We start from the raw sequence: 17673 nt of genomic DNA on the forward strand, positions 1-17673 counted from the left end.
TGAACTCTACAAAAGCGGTGGTGCTTCTTCTGTAGCAATAGTTCTTCATTAGTTTGAATACTGAGCCTTTGTGTTTCATTGTCTGTCTGCAAAGGCAAGTACTGAATTCAGGGAGAGATTCTTTCTGTGATTAAGCATCCCAAATGGCCAGTGCAGAAATAGGGCTTGAGATTTGTTTCACAGCATAACAAAGAACAATTTTAAATCTTCTGCTCAATTAAAGGATGTCATTAAAGTCACTTCACAGAATCTATAATATAACCTTTATTTTTTCTAAACTCTTGGAAAGTTACATAACAACCGTGCTTTAGTTAGGACACCATTTATAGACATTTAAAATGCATCTTAATTTATAAATATTTTACATTTGGTCCATAGAACAAGTTGCAGTTTTCTAAATTATACTGTACTCTCTTTTTTTTAAAACAGGCTCTATATATATTTTAGAATATGTATATATTACATATATATTTTTCTATAGAGATAAATTTGCTTGGTGTTTAGAGAATAATTCATTATTGCAAAAAGCATATATGATCATATATTTTCTTCTTCTTTTTAAGGGCAAATACTACAAAAAGATACAGCTATTCACAGTGTACACACAGTAGTTCTACAACACTATTTTTGTGCTATATATGATACGTTTGTACAGTTTTGCTGAACAGCAAATCTGTCAAACATCTGTCATAATTGTTTTACAATCAAACATTGAATACTTTATTTTTCTTAGAACAACATGGGACTCGGTTACATAAACAATAAAGTTTGAATTCATATCTTAAATCTAATGAAATTCACAAGTATAATGTGTATGAAGCATGTGAAATATGAGATGTGTTTTTTTCTAAACCCTGAAAATCTACAAGACATTTGGATTTATTTTTGAGTTCATCTATAGACATTTATCATGTATAATAGATTGCTGAATATTTTACAGTTGACCTACTGTATGAAACAGTTTAGAACCTACTAAACAATACTCTTTCTATGAGATTTTTACCTGTTAAGCTGAAATATATGTATATATATTTTCTACAATAATGTGCTTGACATTCTGAGAATAATACCTTATTGCAAGAACATATGTTTGTCACCTTCAGACAAAAACAACAAAAAAACCCAACGTTCACAGTTAACAGGTTGTTCACGGAGTAGTTCTACATAGAGTGTGTGCTATCTAACATTGTACGTTGCACAAGGTTTTGCTGAAAAGCAGGTTTCATTGCACAGTTCTGTCACAGTCATTTAAAAGCAAACATCGCATACCACTTTTCCCATGATGCTTCCTGTCTGTTTCATAGCTGCCAAACAAAAGTTGCCATGATGGACTCTTAAGCCTTGCAGTTTTCCACACAGCAAGATTCTGTTAGCCTTCAATGCCTGTGTGGAAAATGCACCTGAGAGCCCAGAGTGGACTTATTTATGGCCAGACCTTTCCCTTGCATCTCTATGAGAAATATGTACTTAAATAAAAGCATAAAAATAAATTTGTCTTCAAAGTGCTTTATAATATGCTTGCTAGTCAAAAACTGTTATTGTTGATAGACCTTCAACAGACAGACTAGAGCAGTGCTAATTTCAGAGCCCTAAATTATATTCAGTGGGGAACATTTGCTGTCTAAGCAAATTGTTTGGTTTTCTCCTTCGGTGGTAAGGTGTTATACCTATCAATGGCACGACATAAAGTGAAGCACAACCTGGCTTAAATGAAATATTATTTGTACAGCTTTAAATATAGCAGGCTTTGAGAGGGACTTGAAATTATACATATCCATATTACTGATTCTATTAAAAAAAAAAACCCAAAAGATTCCAGATTTTTGAAACAGTAAAGACGGTCCATTGAAAATATTCTAAAAGATATATCACTATAAAATAATATAACATATTCAATGCTAGAGGCCTGATAGAATTAGGTAGTATTGCATTTTAGGCTGTGCTGTATAGCTAGAAATAGCCTGCTAATGGCATTTGTATACGAACAATTCAATATACTGCTGTACGTTAGGAGATGTTTAAGAACATTAGAAAAACCAGCTCAAGAATAAAGCTAGTTCATATTTTGAGGGCAGTGTTTTCATTGTAAGTTTTATTTGTAAAAAATACTTTGCTAGTGTATACAAAACAGCTTTCCAATTTAACTGTTCTCAGAAAAAACAGTCTTGGGATTCAAACTGTAAGAAATATATTAATAAACTACTAAAAACCAGCTGCACACAACTTCAAATTGTTGCACTAAAAGGTAGATTAAAAATGGCCTACATGTGTTGATTATAAATTCCAAAGGTATTCAGCTCTTACTCAGAGAGAATAAGAATGTTAACAGTCTATGGATTGCCAGGAAACACAAAACATTGTCAACATCTAATCCCACAAAATGGTTTGATCGTACCCACATTGCTTCTCTTATAGTGGTGATGGTCTTTTGTGCCACTAGAGGTAGGTAATTTTATTCTCAGACATAAATTTGTGGTCATATTCAACCATGTTTCTTTTGCTTATGTTTTTACCCTCCAGAGGAAGGTTTGTATAATTTCAAAAGACCCAAATTTATATATATGCTTCTTTGTTAGCAGAGTTGCTCTGCTGGGCTTGTTCAGGTCCATTTTCAGGATGAGTAATATCTTCACTTGGTTGAATCATTACTTGGATACGCTAAAGCAAGTAAAAAAGAGAAATATAATCACTTCATTGTTCTCAGCTTGAATGTCCTTTGCTTATATTAAATTTAGACTAGCTGTCCTTCCTGAATGATGCTGTTCTGTAGTTTATGGAAGGAAGGAAGGGGCAAGCAAGCACACGAGATGTTTCCTAACACATGAGATCAGAGACAAGCATCTGAGGCAGTAAAAGAGTAAACACAGTCAATCATGCATAATCAGGATGCTTTTACTCACATAATTACGATGCTTTTCCTGTTGATAAGCCCTGTTCAGGAGTTATTAAATCCAGGGATGTTGTACCCAGGCACAGTGCCTCTAAGTGCGTGCCAGCAAACCCTGCCCTGCTCTGATATGATGTTTTTGAATTGTAATCCCTGCTCTTTGTGCTTACATGTTTGCATGCAGGTCTATCAGTGGTTACTAGTCTGGTGGCTATAGGCCAGCTCCAGCCTCGGAAGCAAGATGCCAGTTGCGGGTGTGGGGGGCGGGGGACAGCAAGATGGAGGGCATTCCCTCAGCTTTTGCCTGTGGGCTTCTCAGAGACATTTAATGGGCCATTCTGTAAAACAGGATGTTGGACTGGATGGGCCTTAGGCCTGAACCAGCAGGGCTGTTCTTATGCAGAGATAAATGCTGTACGTAAGGATAAATGTTTGTCTCTATTATTACAGGCATTTCCAGGCATGATTATAGTGTCCATAGGTGTTCACCCGCAAGCCTGGTTCTTGCAGCAATGTGCTCTTAAACCACAGACAGACAGACACGCAGCATTTGTTGCAGAGACAAAAGTAGTCAGGGAGAGATCATCCTTGTGGTTAATAATGCTGGGCAACATTCTTAATCACAGGGAGGATCTCTCCCTGAGTACACTTGTGTCTGCAAACAAATGGTGTATGTGTGGTGTATATGTGTACGGTTTAAGAGCACATGGGTGTGGGAACAGGATTTGCTGGTGAGCTCCTGGGGTCATTGTAATAATGCTTGAACAGAAATTTCATTCACTTCCTATGGGCTTGCTGAGGGCCAAACTACATATTACATTATTAACATATTTGGTCCTGATAGGCCTAGTTGTCTTTTCCTTAACAATGTTAAGGAATTTCCTTAACTCTCTTTCTGTGACACACACACACTTTCCTCAATGCCAGTGAGAACTTTCCCTCCTGGTACAAATAGCAGTCCTGCCCTCCCGCTAGTTCAGATCAGGTCTATGTTCTTGTAACAGTGTTCTTGTATGCTATACTTTAATGTTGTAATTGAAGATACAAGTGCACTTGGTTCCTGCTGAAACTGGAATTCTGGCAAGGTTAGATATGGTACCACATACATAGTTTACCTGTTTTAAGGAACCTTTTAAAGTAAGAAACATGTACGCCATGTAGCCTGGAATCAGCACCATAGACGATAGAGCCATAAACCAGCCAACACCTTGGCCCCATTTTGGGAATACATAATTACCCATAGTGAGAGGAGTCATTTGCACAGCACTGAAGATAAATACACCCTAGGGGGGGGAAACATAAGAGTTAATTACTAGCTTGTTTTTTAAAAGATAATGGGTTTTTCCAAAATTTTCTGATAGTCAGTTCTTTGTTTGCACAGGAAAGTGAAGCTACATATTACATTTTAATTCCTAATATCCAGCTGTCCCCCTATCCAGTCCCTGCTGGTATGCTGAGGTCCATATTTGTGCCTTGGCTTGCTCAAGCCTATAAGAATGTATATAATCTTAAATGTAGAGATTAGCGTTGGGGAAAGAAGTGCCATAAAATTTAGAAACGCTGTTCCCTGAACTATATTGAGAGGTTTCGGGAGGGAGGAATAGAAAATACACCCTCCCCTTTCGCATGCTCCAGAAACCCCACTCCCATCCATCCATAGCAACAAAGTGGTCAGCTTCAGGACTGTCATTCGGGCACCAAACTCTTCAGTGTTTTATATTGCATAGGAAAGGATTTCAGGAGGATGGGAAAGAAAGATGACCTTTTTTCTTTGCCCCTCCTAGAACATCCCCTGCCCTACCCAACACTAAAATAGGACATTGTAGAAGTGGAAAAAGTGCAGAAGAGGGCAACCATGATGATCAGGGGCCTAGAGCACCTTCCTTATGAGGCAAGGCTACAACACCTGGGGCTATTTAGTTTAGAAAAAAGATGACTGCGGGGAGATATGATAGAGGTCTATAAAATCATGCATGGTGTGGAGAAAGTGGACAGAGAGATATTCTTCTTCCTCTCACATAACACTAGAACCTGGGGTCATCCCTAGGGGTGTGCACGGAACCGCCAACTGCGGTCTGGCACTGGGGTGGGGGGTAGCTTTAAGAGCGGCGGGAGAGTTTATTTACCCCTCCCACCGCTTTCCCGCTCTGGCGCCGTAGTTGCAAGAGTAATTGGGGCGGCAGGATACCACCCTGCCGCCCTTCCCCGCTGTTACTGTAAAAAACCTCCCAGTAGTCCTTTGCACACGCGCACGTCACAGAGTCGTGAAGCGCGCGCACGATGTGCACGCGTGCAAAGGACTACTGGGAGGTTTTTTTACAATAACAGCGGGGAAGGGGCAGCAGGGAGGTATCCTGCCGCCCCAATTACTCTTGCAACTACGGCGCCAGAGCGGGAAAGCGGCGGGAGGGGTAAGTAAACTCTCCCTCCGCTCTTAAAGCTACCCCCTCCACCCGAACAGAACTGCCAAGGTCCAGACCGGTCCGGACGATCCGGAGGCCTTTACAATGGCCTCCGGACCGGTCCGGGCCCATCCCTAGTCATCCCATGAAATTGATTGCCATGGAATTTAGGACCAAGAAACAGAAGTACTTTTTCACACAATGCATAATCAACTTGTAGAATTCTCTGCCACAAGATGTGGTGACAGCCAACAACCTGGATGGCTTTAAGAGGAGTTTGGATCACTTCATGGAGGAGAGGTCTATCAACAGCTACTAGTTGTAGTGCTATAGGCCACCTCCAGCCTCAATGGCAGGATGCCTCTGAGTAGGAACATAGGAAACTGCCATATACTGAGTCAGACCATTGGTCTATCTAGCTCAGTATTGTCTTCACAGACTGGCAGCGGCTTCTCCAAGGTTGCAGGCAGGAATCTCTCTCAGCCCTATCTTGGAGAAGTCAGGGAGGGAACTTGGAACCTTCTGCTCTTCCCAGAGCGGCTTCATCCCCTGAGGGGAATATCTTGCAGTGCTCACACATCAAGTCTCCCATTCATATGCAACCAGGGCAGACCCTGCTTAGCTATGGGGACAAGTCATGCTTGCTACCACAAGACCAGCTCTCCTCCCCAGTTGCAGGGGAGTAACAGCAGGAGAGTGGGCATGCCCTCAACTCCTGCCTGTAGGCTTCCAGTGGCTTCTGGTGGGCCACTGTGTGAAACAGGATGCTGGACTAGCTAGGCCTTGGGCCTGATCTAGCAGGGCTATTCTTATGTTCTTAACTCTAAGCACCACACAGTGCTAAAGGTGCCTGCCTGGAACCATGAACACTAACAGTAGTATTCTGCTACAGATTGAGGATTCACCACATTTTGTTAGTTACTGGTCTGGTTCGCACAGTCATTCAAATCTAGGTTTAATGTCTGTTACCAACCCTAGTATGATTGTGTCATACCACACCAAGGTGGTTTATGGTCTGAGATTAAGCTGAGATTCCCTCCTTAGTGTGGTCCTGCACAATCATGCTAATGTTGGTAACCCTATTAAACCTTTATTTAAATGACTGTGAGAACCAGGCCATTATGTTTTGGTCTCCCTGGTCCAAGCCTGACATTCTAACCATATTTCACACTGGGCCGTTCACACGAGCAGCCCCACCCAAGCTTGGACAGCCATACCCAGGTAGAGCTGCTTGTGTGGAGTGCTGGGATCGGTCCCAAACCCAGCACTGTCCAGCTGGCTAGCCTGAGTTCTTAACTGGGCTTTTACTGAGGTAGAAGGGTGAGGGTGTGTCCTAACTCAGTCCCCATCCTTGGGTTGCTCAGGTTCACTGCAGCCTGAGCAGCCACAGAGCCAGGTGGCTAGAGTGCCTGGTAGCCACTGAGCTGGGTGGCTAGAGTGCCTGGCAGCAAATCCACCAACGTACCACAGTGCATTGTGTGATTTCTGGAGGCTGGGCTTCATTTCTCAAAGTACATGCAATCCTACTCTCCTCCACCCCGCCCTCCTCAGCCCTGCACCATTAGATCGTGTGAGCGACCTTACTGGGTCTCGGCTGGAACCCTGTTTGTTCTTTCTAATAACAAGCTAGTCCCATGTCTTTCAGCTGGACAACAAAATGAGGCCACTCATAGACAAGGTAGTGCATGTTCAGGACTCCCCAAGTATGCAGATGTCTATTAATTTGGATTGTTTTTTAAAGGAAAGGGGGGGAAACCCAAACAGCCCAAGTATGATTGAGCATGCTCATTGCCTTCCAGGAGGTATGGAACACTGACCATGTGTTTTAATGTTTTAACTGTTGTTTTAATTATGTCATATTTGTTGTAAACCACACAGAAATGCAAGTTTGGATTGTTATTCAAACATAAACAAACAAATTCTGCAGCAATGGGTGGAACTATCTAGAACAGGCATGCACTACCTGTAACCCAGAGAGGCAAATGCAAATTATGACTTGCTGCTGGATAGCTGGCATCCCCTTTGATTTTGGCAGTCCCAGGCTGGCAGCAGGTTTATCAAGCTCCTTTTGGACCACTGTGCATGGATGGTGTGGAGAAATGGTTGTTCAATCTAAAGAGTACAGTGTTTGATTCACCTGGTGCTGATTATATTATTTTTATGGCCATTTTTTCATGTGTTGTGCATTTATATTATAAACTTCCTTAATTATTTTTTAAATAGAAAAGCTACATGTAAATAACTTAAATAAGGGATTTTAAAATTAATTTTTCCCTCTGCTTCTCAATATTATAATGTTGTCAGAGGTGTACCTAGGTAATTTTGGAGCCTGGACCTAAATGCCTTTGGCTGCCCCATTCCCCGCCGCAAGATAAGATGCAATTTTTAGAAGGAATACTGCATAAGGTACTTCCCACTGACCTGCACAGACCACATTTTGCATGGACAGTCCTACTACTCTCCCTTCTTCCTCCCTTGCCTGTCTGGAGGAGGGCCCCTAGACTGCCCCATTTGGAGCCCCCACCCCACGCCCGGCCAGGCCTGCAGAGTAGCAAACTGGACTGGAAGTCTGGTCCAAAGAGCTCTACTGCACGTTGTTTCTGTTAGGGATGTGCACAAAACCGGTTTGCCCAGTTCAGTTCGAATTTGAACCATGTTCGAACCAGGAGGGGGTGGTTCGGTTTTGGTTTTGCTCAAACCTCCCCCTGCTTCGGTTCAAATTTGAACCATTTTGAACAATTTCAAACTGGTTAAGGCCAGTTCAGACATCCAAAAATGGGTAGGGTGGTAGCTGGCACCCAGGGGCACCTGCCACCCAAACCCCAAAGCAATCGGACATTTGTACAATTTTTTATGCATTTTTGAAATTTATTTTTATTTTTTTCTCATAAGGTTAAATGGAATTCGAATCAGCCCATTATTCCCTATTGTGGATCACCCATGGATGCCAACAACCATGCAAACCCTGAAGCAATCAGACACCCCTATAATTTTTTATGAATATTTGAAGTATTTTTAGTTATTTTTCTCATAGGGTATAATGGGACCTGAACCAGCCCATATCCCCTATTGTGGAGCACCTAGGGGCACAAAAGTGGGGTGGGTGGTAGACACCCAGGGGTTCCTACCACCCACAAAGTTCCAAGGTAATCGGACACTCCTCTGATTATTGGTGAATTTAAAAATTATTTTGGAATTCCTCATAGGGAATAATGAGGATTGCAGCAAATGTACAGCTTCATGTTGGGGGGAAAGAGGTGTCCTAGAGTGGTGTGTGGTAGTTCCCAAGGTGGGCAAGGAAGCTATCAGAATTATTTGAAAGGAATTGAGCACCCTTGCTCTGGGCCACCCCAGCACCCCTAAAGTGCAGTTATAGAGCTGCTGAATCCTCCATTCTTCCCTATGGAGAAAAACCTTAAAGCCACTTGTGGGGTGCTGGGATGGCCCAGAGTTAGTGGTGGCCTAGTGCACAGAGGGTGCCAACCACCCCCATGGGTTGCTAACCCATGGGGTACTGGGGTTTGTTGTTTCTGAGGTGTTCTGAATGTAGATTCTTTGGTAGCATATTAGATTTTCAATGACAAACCATGAATCCACTCTATCTGCAACCTTAAAGACACATAAACTTCAAAAATCTCTTTAAAATGAGCCCTTTGCCAAATTCCTTTCAAATAATTCTGATAGCTTCCTTGCCCCCCTTGGGCACTACCACCCACCACACTCTGCTCTAGGCCACCCCTTTGCCCCCAACGTGAAGTTAGACATTTACTGACACTTACATGCTTCTTTATGGAGAAAAACCTTAAAGATGTGTAAACTTCAAAAATCACTTAAAAATCAGCCTTTTGCCCAATTCCTTTCAAATAATTCTGATAGCTTCCTTGACCACCTTGGGAACTACTACCCACCACACTCTGCTCTATGACAGCCCTCCCCCCCCCCCGACGTGAAGCTATACATTTGCTGCAATCCTCATTATTCGCTATCAGGAATTCAAAAATACTTTAAAAATTCACCAATAATCGGAGGAGTGTCTGATTGCCTTGGGATTTTTTGGGTGGTAGGCACCCCTAGAAGTGATGTCGAACCACCCCCTGTTTGGTTCGAATTCGAACCTGCAGCTCGAACTTGATGGCTGGTCTGGTTCGAATTCGAACCTTCGAACCACCCTGGTTCGAATTTGAACCGGTTCGCACATCCCTAGTTTCTGTATACTAACTGCATGACTATTTTTCTTGCCCCCATGCCAGCAGTAGACCATTTACTAAGTGAGTCAAGAAAGATATTCTCTCTGCTTGAAGACCAGAAGTACAACATGCTGGCCAAGAACAAAATATGAGGTGGCAGCTTTTGTATTACATTAGAATCACTTGCATACTAAAATAAACTTTCTCTGGAATAATGTGACTTAAGGAATCAGACACTAGTGGCCCAGAGCGAGTGGTGGTGTAGTGCACATAGGGTGTCAACCACCCCCAAATCCACAAGCCCATGGGGCACTGGGTTTTGTTGTTTCTGAGGTGTTCTTCTGAGAGTAGATTCTCTGGTACGAATGTTTGTCATTGAATCCACTCTCATTTCATACCAGAGAGTCTAATCTCAGAAGAACACCTCAGAAACAACAAAACCCAGTGTCCCATGGGCTTATAGGTTTGGGGGTGGTTGGCACCCTATATGCACTACACCACAGACCACACCCCTCTCTGGCCCACCCTGGTGCCCCCCAAGTGGAGTTATGTGGCTGCTGCAATTCCCCATTATTCCCTATGGGGAAAAAGTTTAAAGATGTGCAAGCTTCAGAAATTCTTTAAAAATCACCCCTTTCACCAATTTCTTTGAAATCCAGGTGGTAGCAGGCACCCATTGGGGCACTACCACCTGACCCACTCTTCTGCCCTCAAAACCCCTTTTCTGTCCTGAATGTGCCCCAAAGACAGCACCAACTTCAAAAATCTTTTAAATATCACCCCTCTGCCCAATTCCTTTAAAATATGGGTGGTAGCTTCCTTGCACCCATTGGGCACTACCACCCACCACACCCACTCTGGGCCACCCTTGTGCCCTCCCCCCAGGGCATTGCTGAAATCCCCATTATTCCCTATGGGGGAAAGCTTAATGATGCACCAACTTCAAAAATTCTTTAAAAATCACCCCTTTCACAAATTTCTTTGAATTTTGGGTGGTAGCTTCCACCCATTGGGCACTACCACCTGCCCCACTCTTTTGCCCCCAGGACCCCTTTTTTGCTCTGAATTGATTCAGATCCAGAAAATTTGGGTACAAATCGAATCTGGGGTGATTTGGGGGTGGGGGCAGATTCAGACAAAAAAAAATTGGGGGTGATTCAATTTGGGTACAAATCAAAATGAAAAAAAAAATCAATTCGTGTACATCCCTAATTTTTAGCTGTAGCATGTGTGTGTCTGTGAGGTATGTGTCTCAGTGTGTTCTTTTTGGTGCCAGGTAATGACCTTGTTTGTCCTGGCTTTTTAGAGCCATATGCTGGACTTTGATCTGCTTTGGTGTTTTTATTCTTAATTTTTTGCTATGGAGTATTGTTGATTTTATTTAATTATTTAATTATTTAAAGGTTTATACTACCCTTCAGCCAAGGACTCCAGGGCAGTTAACAACAAGAAAACCAGTAAGAAAACTTCAATAAAAACAAACTGCTAAAACAAAAGCACAGCTACATTAAAAAGAGATCCAGGGACTACTCATTGGCCAGACACCTGTTTTAAAAGGGTGGAATTTCATAGTCCTCCAAAAGGCTGAGAGAGAAGGAGCCATGGTGCTCTCAATTATGAGTGAATTCCACAGTCTGGGGACAATCACTGAAAAGACCCGGTCTAGCGTGCTCAACAAACAGGCTTCAGTAAGTGTCTGCACACAGAGCAGAGCCTCCCCAGCTGAACATAACATATACTGTATCTCTTAAACAGATGCAAGGTGCTCTGAAAACCTATTTGAAGAGCTTGATACAAAGTTTGCTAAACATAGATATAAATCAGGAATCACCCTACAGCTTTAGTACACTACAGTTGATGCCAAACATTTGACTAAAGCACCTGCCTGTTGATGCAGGGATGATTTTTTAATTATTTTTTGGAAGTCCATTAACTTTGATATATTTTATTTTGAGTCTATTTTTTTTCCTGAGTTGCACCAGAGAAAAATGATAGAAAGCAGGACAACTAAAAGAAAATAGTAGCTAAGCTTTCATAACTGTATGTTACTCTGTAAGGTTCTTTACACCTCTCATATTATAAGACAAATATTTTTTTCTTACTCCCACAATGATTGGAGTAAAGAAAGACCAGCAGAGTTTCCACCAGATGCAGGGTCTGTACCCAACCATTTCCTGGATATTGTCATAAAATCTGTTTACACCTAAAAGGAAAAAAAGAGAGAGATGAATTAATGTCAGTCGCTTGAAGCCAATAATAAATGTATATGAAAAATTAAGGTTATGCACAACCAAAATCCTTGGGCTGGGGGGAAGGCAGGATTATACATACCTACCCAGACAATACTGGCTGTTTCCCTGCTTTGCCACGCTATTCACCCACATGATCACAATGAGTGGTGTGCCGATCTGGGGCCAGCAAGAATAAGGCCTGGCCTTGAGGAATCCCGCAATGCACTGCATTGCTCACGTGGCTGCCAGGATGCTCCTTCATTCCAGCTCTATGGTTGAGGTGCAGCTTTCAGCAGTGCATACTCACACAACCCGGAGGTGAGGTTAGAGGGCAGCACTCCACACAACCAGCCCTATCTGGGTATGGCTTTGCAAGCCCAGGTAGGTCTGGTCATTTGCAGTGTGTGTGTGTGTGTGTGTGTGTGTGTGTGTGTGTGTGGTTTTTCAGTACATCACAAGGTCTTTCCATTTCAGACAACCTCTCAAAGCTTTTCTTAACTCTAGCACCAATCAAGTACCAATAGTTGTATAGCCTTGTAATACAATGGGCAAGATACCAAGGCTATCTCGTAGCCTTAATGGAGAGGAAAAACCAGGTTGTGGGGAGGTTCTAGCATGGATTACTGGAATACACAGCCTACAGAGGAGAGAAGATGCAAAGAACTACAGCAAACAACTAATATAAAAATACTTTTGGTAACAGGGTATTAGGTAGTGATAAGCCAATAGGATTTCTCCCCAAGACTCAAAATTATACACTGAGCATGTCAGAAATGGATTCATTAGCAGGGGGAATGATAGTATGGGTCCCCTTCCTAGAAACTGTTAACAACTTTGTGTTCCTTATGCAAACACACTAAGACTGTACACATGACCAAAAATGCTGGTGAGATGGAGATGCATTGAGCACGGTGCACTGAGGGATTCTCCCTCAGCCAGCTGCTCTTGCTGCCCGGCTTTGTATGTGAGAGGGCTTCCCGCAGCCCATGTGCACACACACACACAACCCTGGAACCAGGCTCGAACCCTTAACCCTGGTTACATGTTGGAATTTTGCCATGGGGATTGTCTCAGTTCTTTTTGTAGCACATGCTTGTCTATGTTTGCATGTGTCTGTGTTCTTTCTTGGGGATGAAATCACATTTTTTTCTGCTCCTCACTTGCCAGACAGTGAGATTATCAAACTGAGAGATTCTTCCTCACTCTGTATGAGACTGTTAGCCTGTTTATTGTTTTCTTAGCTTATGTTTTTGGTTAGTAATAAATATCAAACTCTTGTTTCTCAGTTAAAGTTGGCTTCCTGTACAATTTCCTATAGAGGATAAGTAATTTATCGGCAACATTGGGTTATTGGCCCAGTTGTGAAGCAATGAGTTGTAAGATAACACAGAGTTTATAGGCAAGAAAACTGGACAAGATGACTACTTTTGTATCTGTGGAAGGCATCCCACAGTTGAACTGTTCAGTGAAACAAACTACAGAAAATGGTCCTTCAGAGTGAAGATGTTGCTGAATATGCATTGACTATCTTATGTTCTGGAGAAACAGTTCATCAGAGAATGAAGAGAAACAGTTAGAAAGGGATTCTGCAAACCAGCAAGCCATGGGACACATATCTCTGACTAAGTGATCAGTTAATTTGTTATACAGAAGATAAAAATACAGCAAAAGAAATGCGGGAAAGATTAAAGGAAGCATTTCAACAAAGGACCATGAATACCCAAATTTCTCTTATGCTACAGTTGTGTAATAAAAGATTCAAAGAGGAAGAAAATCTGGAAAAGCACATATGCTCATTTTGGGGGGTTCTGACGGAGCTGAAGGAGATAAATATGCCTGAACCAGCAAACATTGGACTTTTGCTTAGTACTTTGCCTAAAGAATATGAGAATGTTGTAAGTTTCCTAAAAATTAAAGAAACCGTGACTGAGTTTTGTGCAGGAACATTTGCAAGCGTTAAATTTGAAAAAGCAAACAGAAAGGGAGGACTCAATTAGAAACCAAGCCTACAAATTTGATATGGTAGGTGATGTTTTATATGTGGATGCATTTTAGAAATGCAAAGAAAAGGGAATAAGAATAAATTCCAGGAAAATTGACTTTTTAACAAACAAACCTGCCTACGCAAAAGTGAAAGCAATGAAAATAATGCTGAGAAATATGAAAAATTGTGTGCTGCAAAGAAATCACCTTTAGGGTTGATACATATCTAAGTAGAAAAAGTATATTTGGATTATGGAGCTGCTTCATATTTCTTCAATAATTTGCAAGATTTCTCTAAGATAAGCATGGAACATAAAAGTCCTATATGCCTTGCTAATGGGCAGCAAATTTCTGCAGAAAGAAAAGGGACAGTTAATCTGAAGTGTAATATTGGTCCAGATACAGTGAATCAAGTGTGTATTCCAGGGGCATACTGTGTTTCAAGTGTGCAAAACAGTTTAATGAGTGTAAAAATGGCTACAAGTTGTAGAATTCTTTTCAGAAGGGAAAACTGCTTTATTTTCAAAAGAGGAAAACATCTGATGAAAGGCATGTTGAAAAATGATGAACTGTATGAGTTATATTGCAAAAGAGAGCAAGCTAATGTTGCAAGTGAATGTGCACAGAAGGACTGCATGAGTCTTTGACACTGTAGACTTGGGCATCCAAGCAATGAATGCATTTCAAAATTAGTAAAATAATAATTGGCAATAAACCTACGAAGTTAAACCATGCAGATCTGAAGTCAAATGCATTGAATGTGTTAAAGCAAAAGCAACAAGGGGCACATATTCATCAACCACAGAAAAGCAATCCAATGAGGTTTTGGATTTGATTCACAGTGATATTTGTGGGCCCTTCCCAGTAAAGACACAAGGTCACAGGGTAAGAATATCTATTTCTTGACTTTCATAGATTATTCTTCTAGCTATACTTACACCTACCTACTCAAAGAGAAAAATGAGGTGCTGCCAAAACTTAAAGAATATGTGGCTAGAGTAAGCAACAAGTTTGGAAGAAAGCCTAAGACTCTGTGCACTGATAATGGTGGGGAATATACTAGGAAAGATACTGAACAATACTTAAAAGATCAAGGAATTTAACATGAGAGAACAATACCTTGTACCTCTAGAATATAATGGAGTGGCAAAGATAAAGAAGATAACTTTGATTGAAATGTCTAGAAGTATGCTTCTTGACCGAGGTCTGCAAAACAAATACTGGGGAGAAGCTGTAATTACTTCAACTTATTTGCAGAATAGACATCCAACTAAACCTAAAGGAGAACACCTTTTGAACTGTGGAATAGGACAAAACCAAATTTAAAGCATATTAGGGTATTTGGATGCAAAGCATATGTATATATTCCTAAAGAACTAAAAAGAAAATTGGATTGCAGTAGTGAAGAAAGAAAATTCATAGGTTTTACACTAAATAGCAAAAGCTACAGAATACTTGATACTATCTCATAGACTGTTAAACTGCACTGTGTTGCATGTTTTGATAACAGGCATAAGTCAAATGCCAAAACCTCTGTTGATAATAGAGATGTCTGACTATGACCTGGATTTTCCAATAAGTGAAAAGGCTGAACAGCAACAAAATGAAGAAGTAATCATAGAATATGATATAATAGAGAGACTCAATCAAGAAAGGGAGATACAGAACTAGAGAGGTCCAATCAAGAAGGGGAGATTCAGATAGAACAAGATGCTCAAGCAGAATTAGTAAAGGAATTCCACCTAAAAGACTGTTACATTGTCACTGGCAGCCACAGAAGAGAAAATGCGAGAACCTACAGATTGGCAAAAAATTGAAGGCATGCCAGATTAAGAGGCAGATAAATTGCTGCAATCAGGAAAAGAAGAGATTGCATCACACCCAGGGCTGCCCTTTAGGCAGGGCAAGCAGGGCGATGGCCCCCAGTTCTGCGCTCTTCCAGGCCCTTAACCCTCTGTACACCTATTATGAGGTGGGAAATGCTTTCGCCTACCTGCTGCTGCTGTGTCCAGAGTCTGGGAACTGGTATCGATTGTGCCTGGGCCCCACCACCTCAACCAGGATGAAGCTCCCAGTCCTTTGCGTGCTGATGGTGCTAAGCTGGCTGCTGCCCTTGACAGGGCCATGGGCAAACTGCTCTCCCGCGGAAAGCCCCCTGGGGTCAGGGGCAGCAGCAGCAGTGATGGGGTTGCCTGGCTCCTGATCAGCACTGCCCATTACTGGCCAGAAACAAGTACCTGGTAAGAGCAGGAGGGAGCCATCCTCCTCCCCATATTCCCGATAGGTGCTCCCCCACTCACCTGTCAGGGCCTCAGCTTCCTCTCTCCCTCCTCCTCCTGCTGTCAAAGCCTTAGAGTCTGTGCAGAGACACTGCTGGCAGAGAATCGGGAGTTGTCCTTCCCTGGAATCTAAAAGGGCTTCCAGGGAACTCTCAGTCCCATCTAGTTCAGTGGCTTTGTTCACTTTGTTACTTTACTTCTTTACTTTGTTTACTTACTTACTTATTTAGCAAGTAAACTCGCTAAATGCAATGGAGCATGCAGTGAAATCCAGTGTATATCTCCTCAGTTCAGTGTGATTTAATGCTGGGAAAGTGGGCATAGGATCACAGCCTTACTTATTAAAATAATTTAAATTTGCAGCCTGAGGATGCGATCATATGTACACTTACCTGGGAGTAAGACTCAATGAACACAGTGGGACTTACTTAAGAGTAAACATCCATAAGACTGTCTGTTTTGCAGCCGTACAGAAGTCTTATATTTTTAAAAGTATCAGTTTTATATCCCTTTAACTTATTTTCCTCAAAGGTATACTGTGAATTGTGGTTTGTGGAGGTCATGGGCCTTCTCTGTGAGGGATTATCTAGTCTTCCCTTTCCTTGCAGAATTAGATTGCTACCTTTTTTCCTACCTTGCTCCTGTGCCTTTCACAGCAGCCTGGCATACAGAAAAAAGGAGGGGAGACTTTGCATAAGTTAAAATGTCTGAATGAGAAACGTTGAAACAAGGAGCGAGGTAATTGAACTCCTTAGCACTGCTAGAGTGGAGGGCCAAGAAGTGGAGGCAGAAAAGGAGGAGTGTGGCTGAGGGGGAGTGCCGCTTGCCCCCAGCCCCACAATCTCCTAGGAATGGTCCTGATAACACCATAAAACAAAATGTGGTTCTCGGAATTGGAGAATGAGACAATGAAAAGGGGCATGTTGGGATTTTACCATAGACATTGCCTCAGTTCTTTCTGCAGGGCATTCTTGTCTATGTTTGAATGTGCCTATGTACTGGCTTGGGGGTGGAGTCACAGTTTGTCTGTTCCTCACTTGCCAATCAGAATTCAAATTGAAAAGTCCTCAATCTCTCTGCATAAGAGCTTGTTTATTGTTTTCGTAGTCTATGTTTTCAGTTAGTAATAAATAACAAACTCTTGTTTCTCAATTTAAGTTGGCTTCCTGTACAAATAAGATGAATACGGTAAATAATTATATACCGCTTTTCAACCAAAGTCTCTAAAGCGGTTTACATAGATATAAATAAATGATTAAAATGGCTTCCTGTCTCCCAAAAGGCTCACAATCTAAAAAAGAAATACAAGTTACACCAGCGACAGCCCCTGGAAGGATGCTGTGCTGGAGATGGATAGAGGAGAGCTGGTCTTGTGGTGGCAAGCATGACTTGTCCGCTTAGCTAAGCAGGGTCCACCCTGGTTGCATATGAATGGGAGACTAGAAGTGTGAGCACTGTAAGATATTCCACTCGGGATGGAGCCGCTCTGGGAAGAGCACAAGGTTTCAATTCCCCTTCCTGGCTTCTCCAAGATAGGGCTGAGAGAGATTCCTGCCTGCAACCTTGGAGAAGCCTCTGCCAGTCTGAAGACAATACTGAGCTAGATTGGTCTAATGGTCTGACTCGGTATATGGCAGCTTCCTATGTTCCTATGATATGTGCTAAATAAAGAGAACCACCACTTTTAAAAAGGTACCTCTTTGT

General features: G+C 42.0%; 1 protein-coding gene across 2 annotated transcripts in view; it reads right to left on the reverse strand.

Annotated features, from left to right (window-relative positions):
- Positions 1-251: 251 nt before the first annotated feature.
- SLC6A1 (solute carrier family 6 member 1) overlaps positions 252-17673 on the reverse strand; it is a 174685-nt gene continuing 157263 nt past the window's right edge. For both annotated transcript variants that reach the window (XM_053295472.1, XM_053295473.1), the window contains exons 13-15: positions 11579-11679; positions 4003-4170; positions 252-2658 (exon numbers count right to left, since the gene is read on the reverse strand). In XM_053295472.1, the coding sequence (XP_053151447.1) occupies positions 2554-2658; positions 4003-4170; positions 11579-11679 (374 nt within the window). In that variant the 3' untranslated portion in view covers positions 252-2553. The remainder of the gene's footprint in view (positions 2659-4002; positions 4171-11578; positions 11680-17673) is intronic.

The sequence above is a fragment of the Hemicordylus capensis genome, chromosome 2 (assembly GCF_027244095.1).
Source record: "Hemicordylus capensis ecotype Gifberg chromosome 2, rHemCap1.1.pri, whole genome shotgun sequence".
NCBI classification, from domain to species: Eukaryota; Metazoa; Chordata; class Lepidosauria; order Squamata; family Cordylidae; genus Hemicordylus; species Hemicordylus capensis.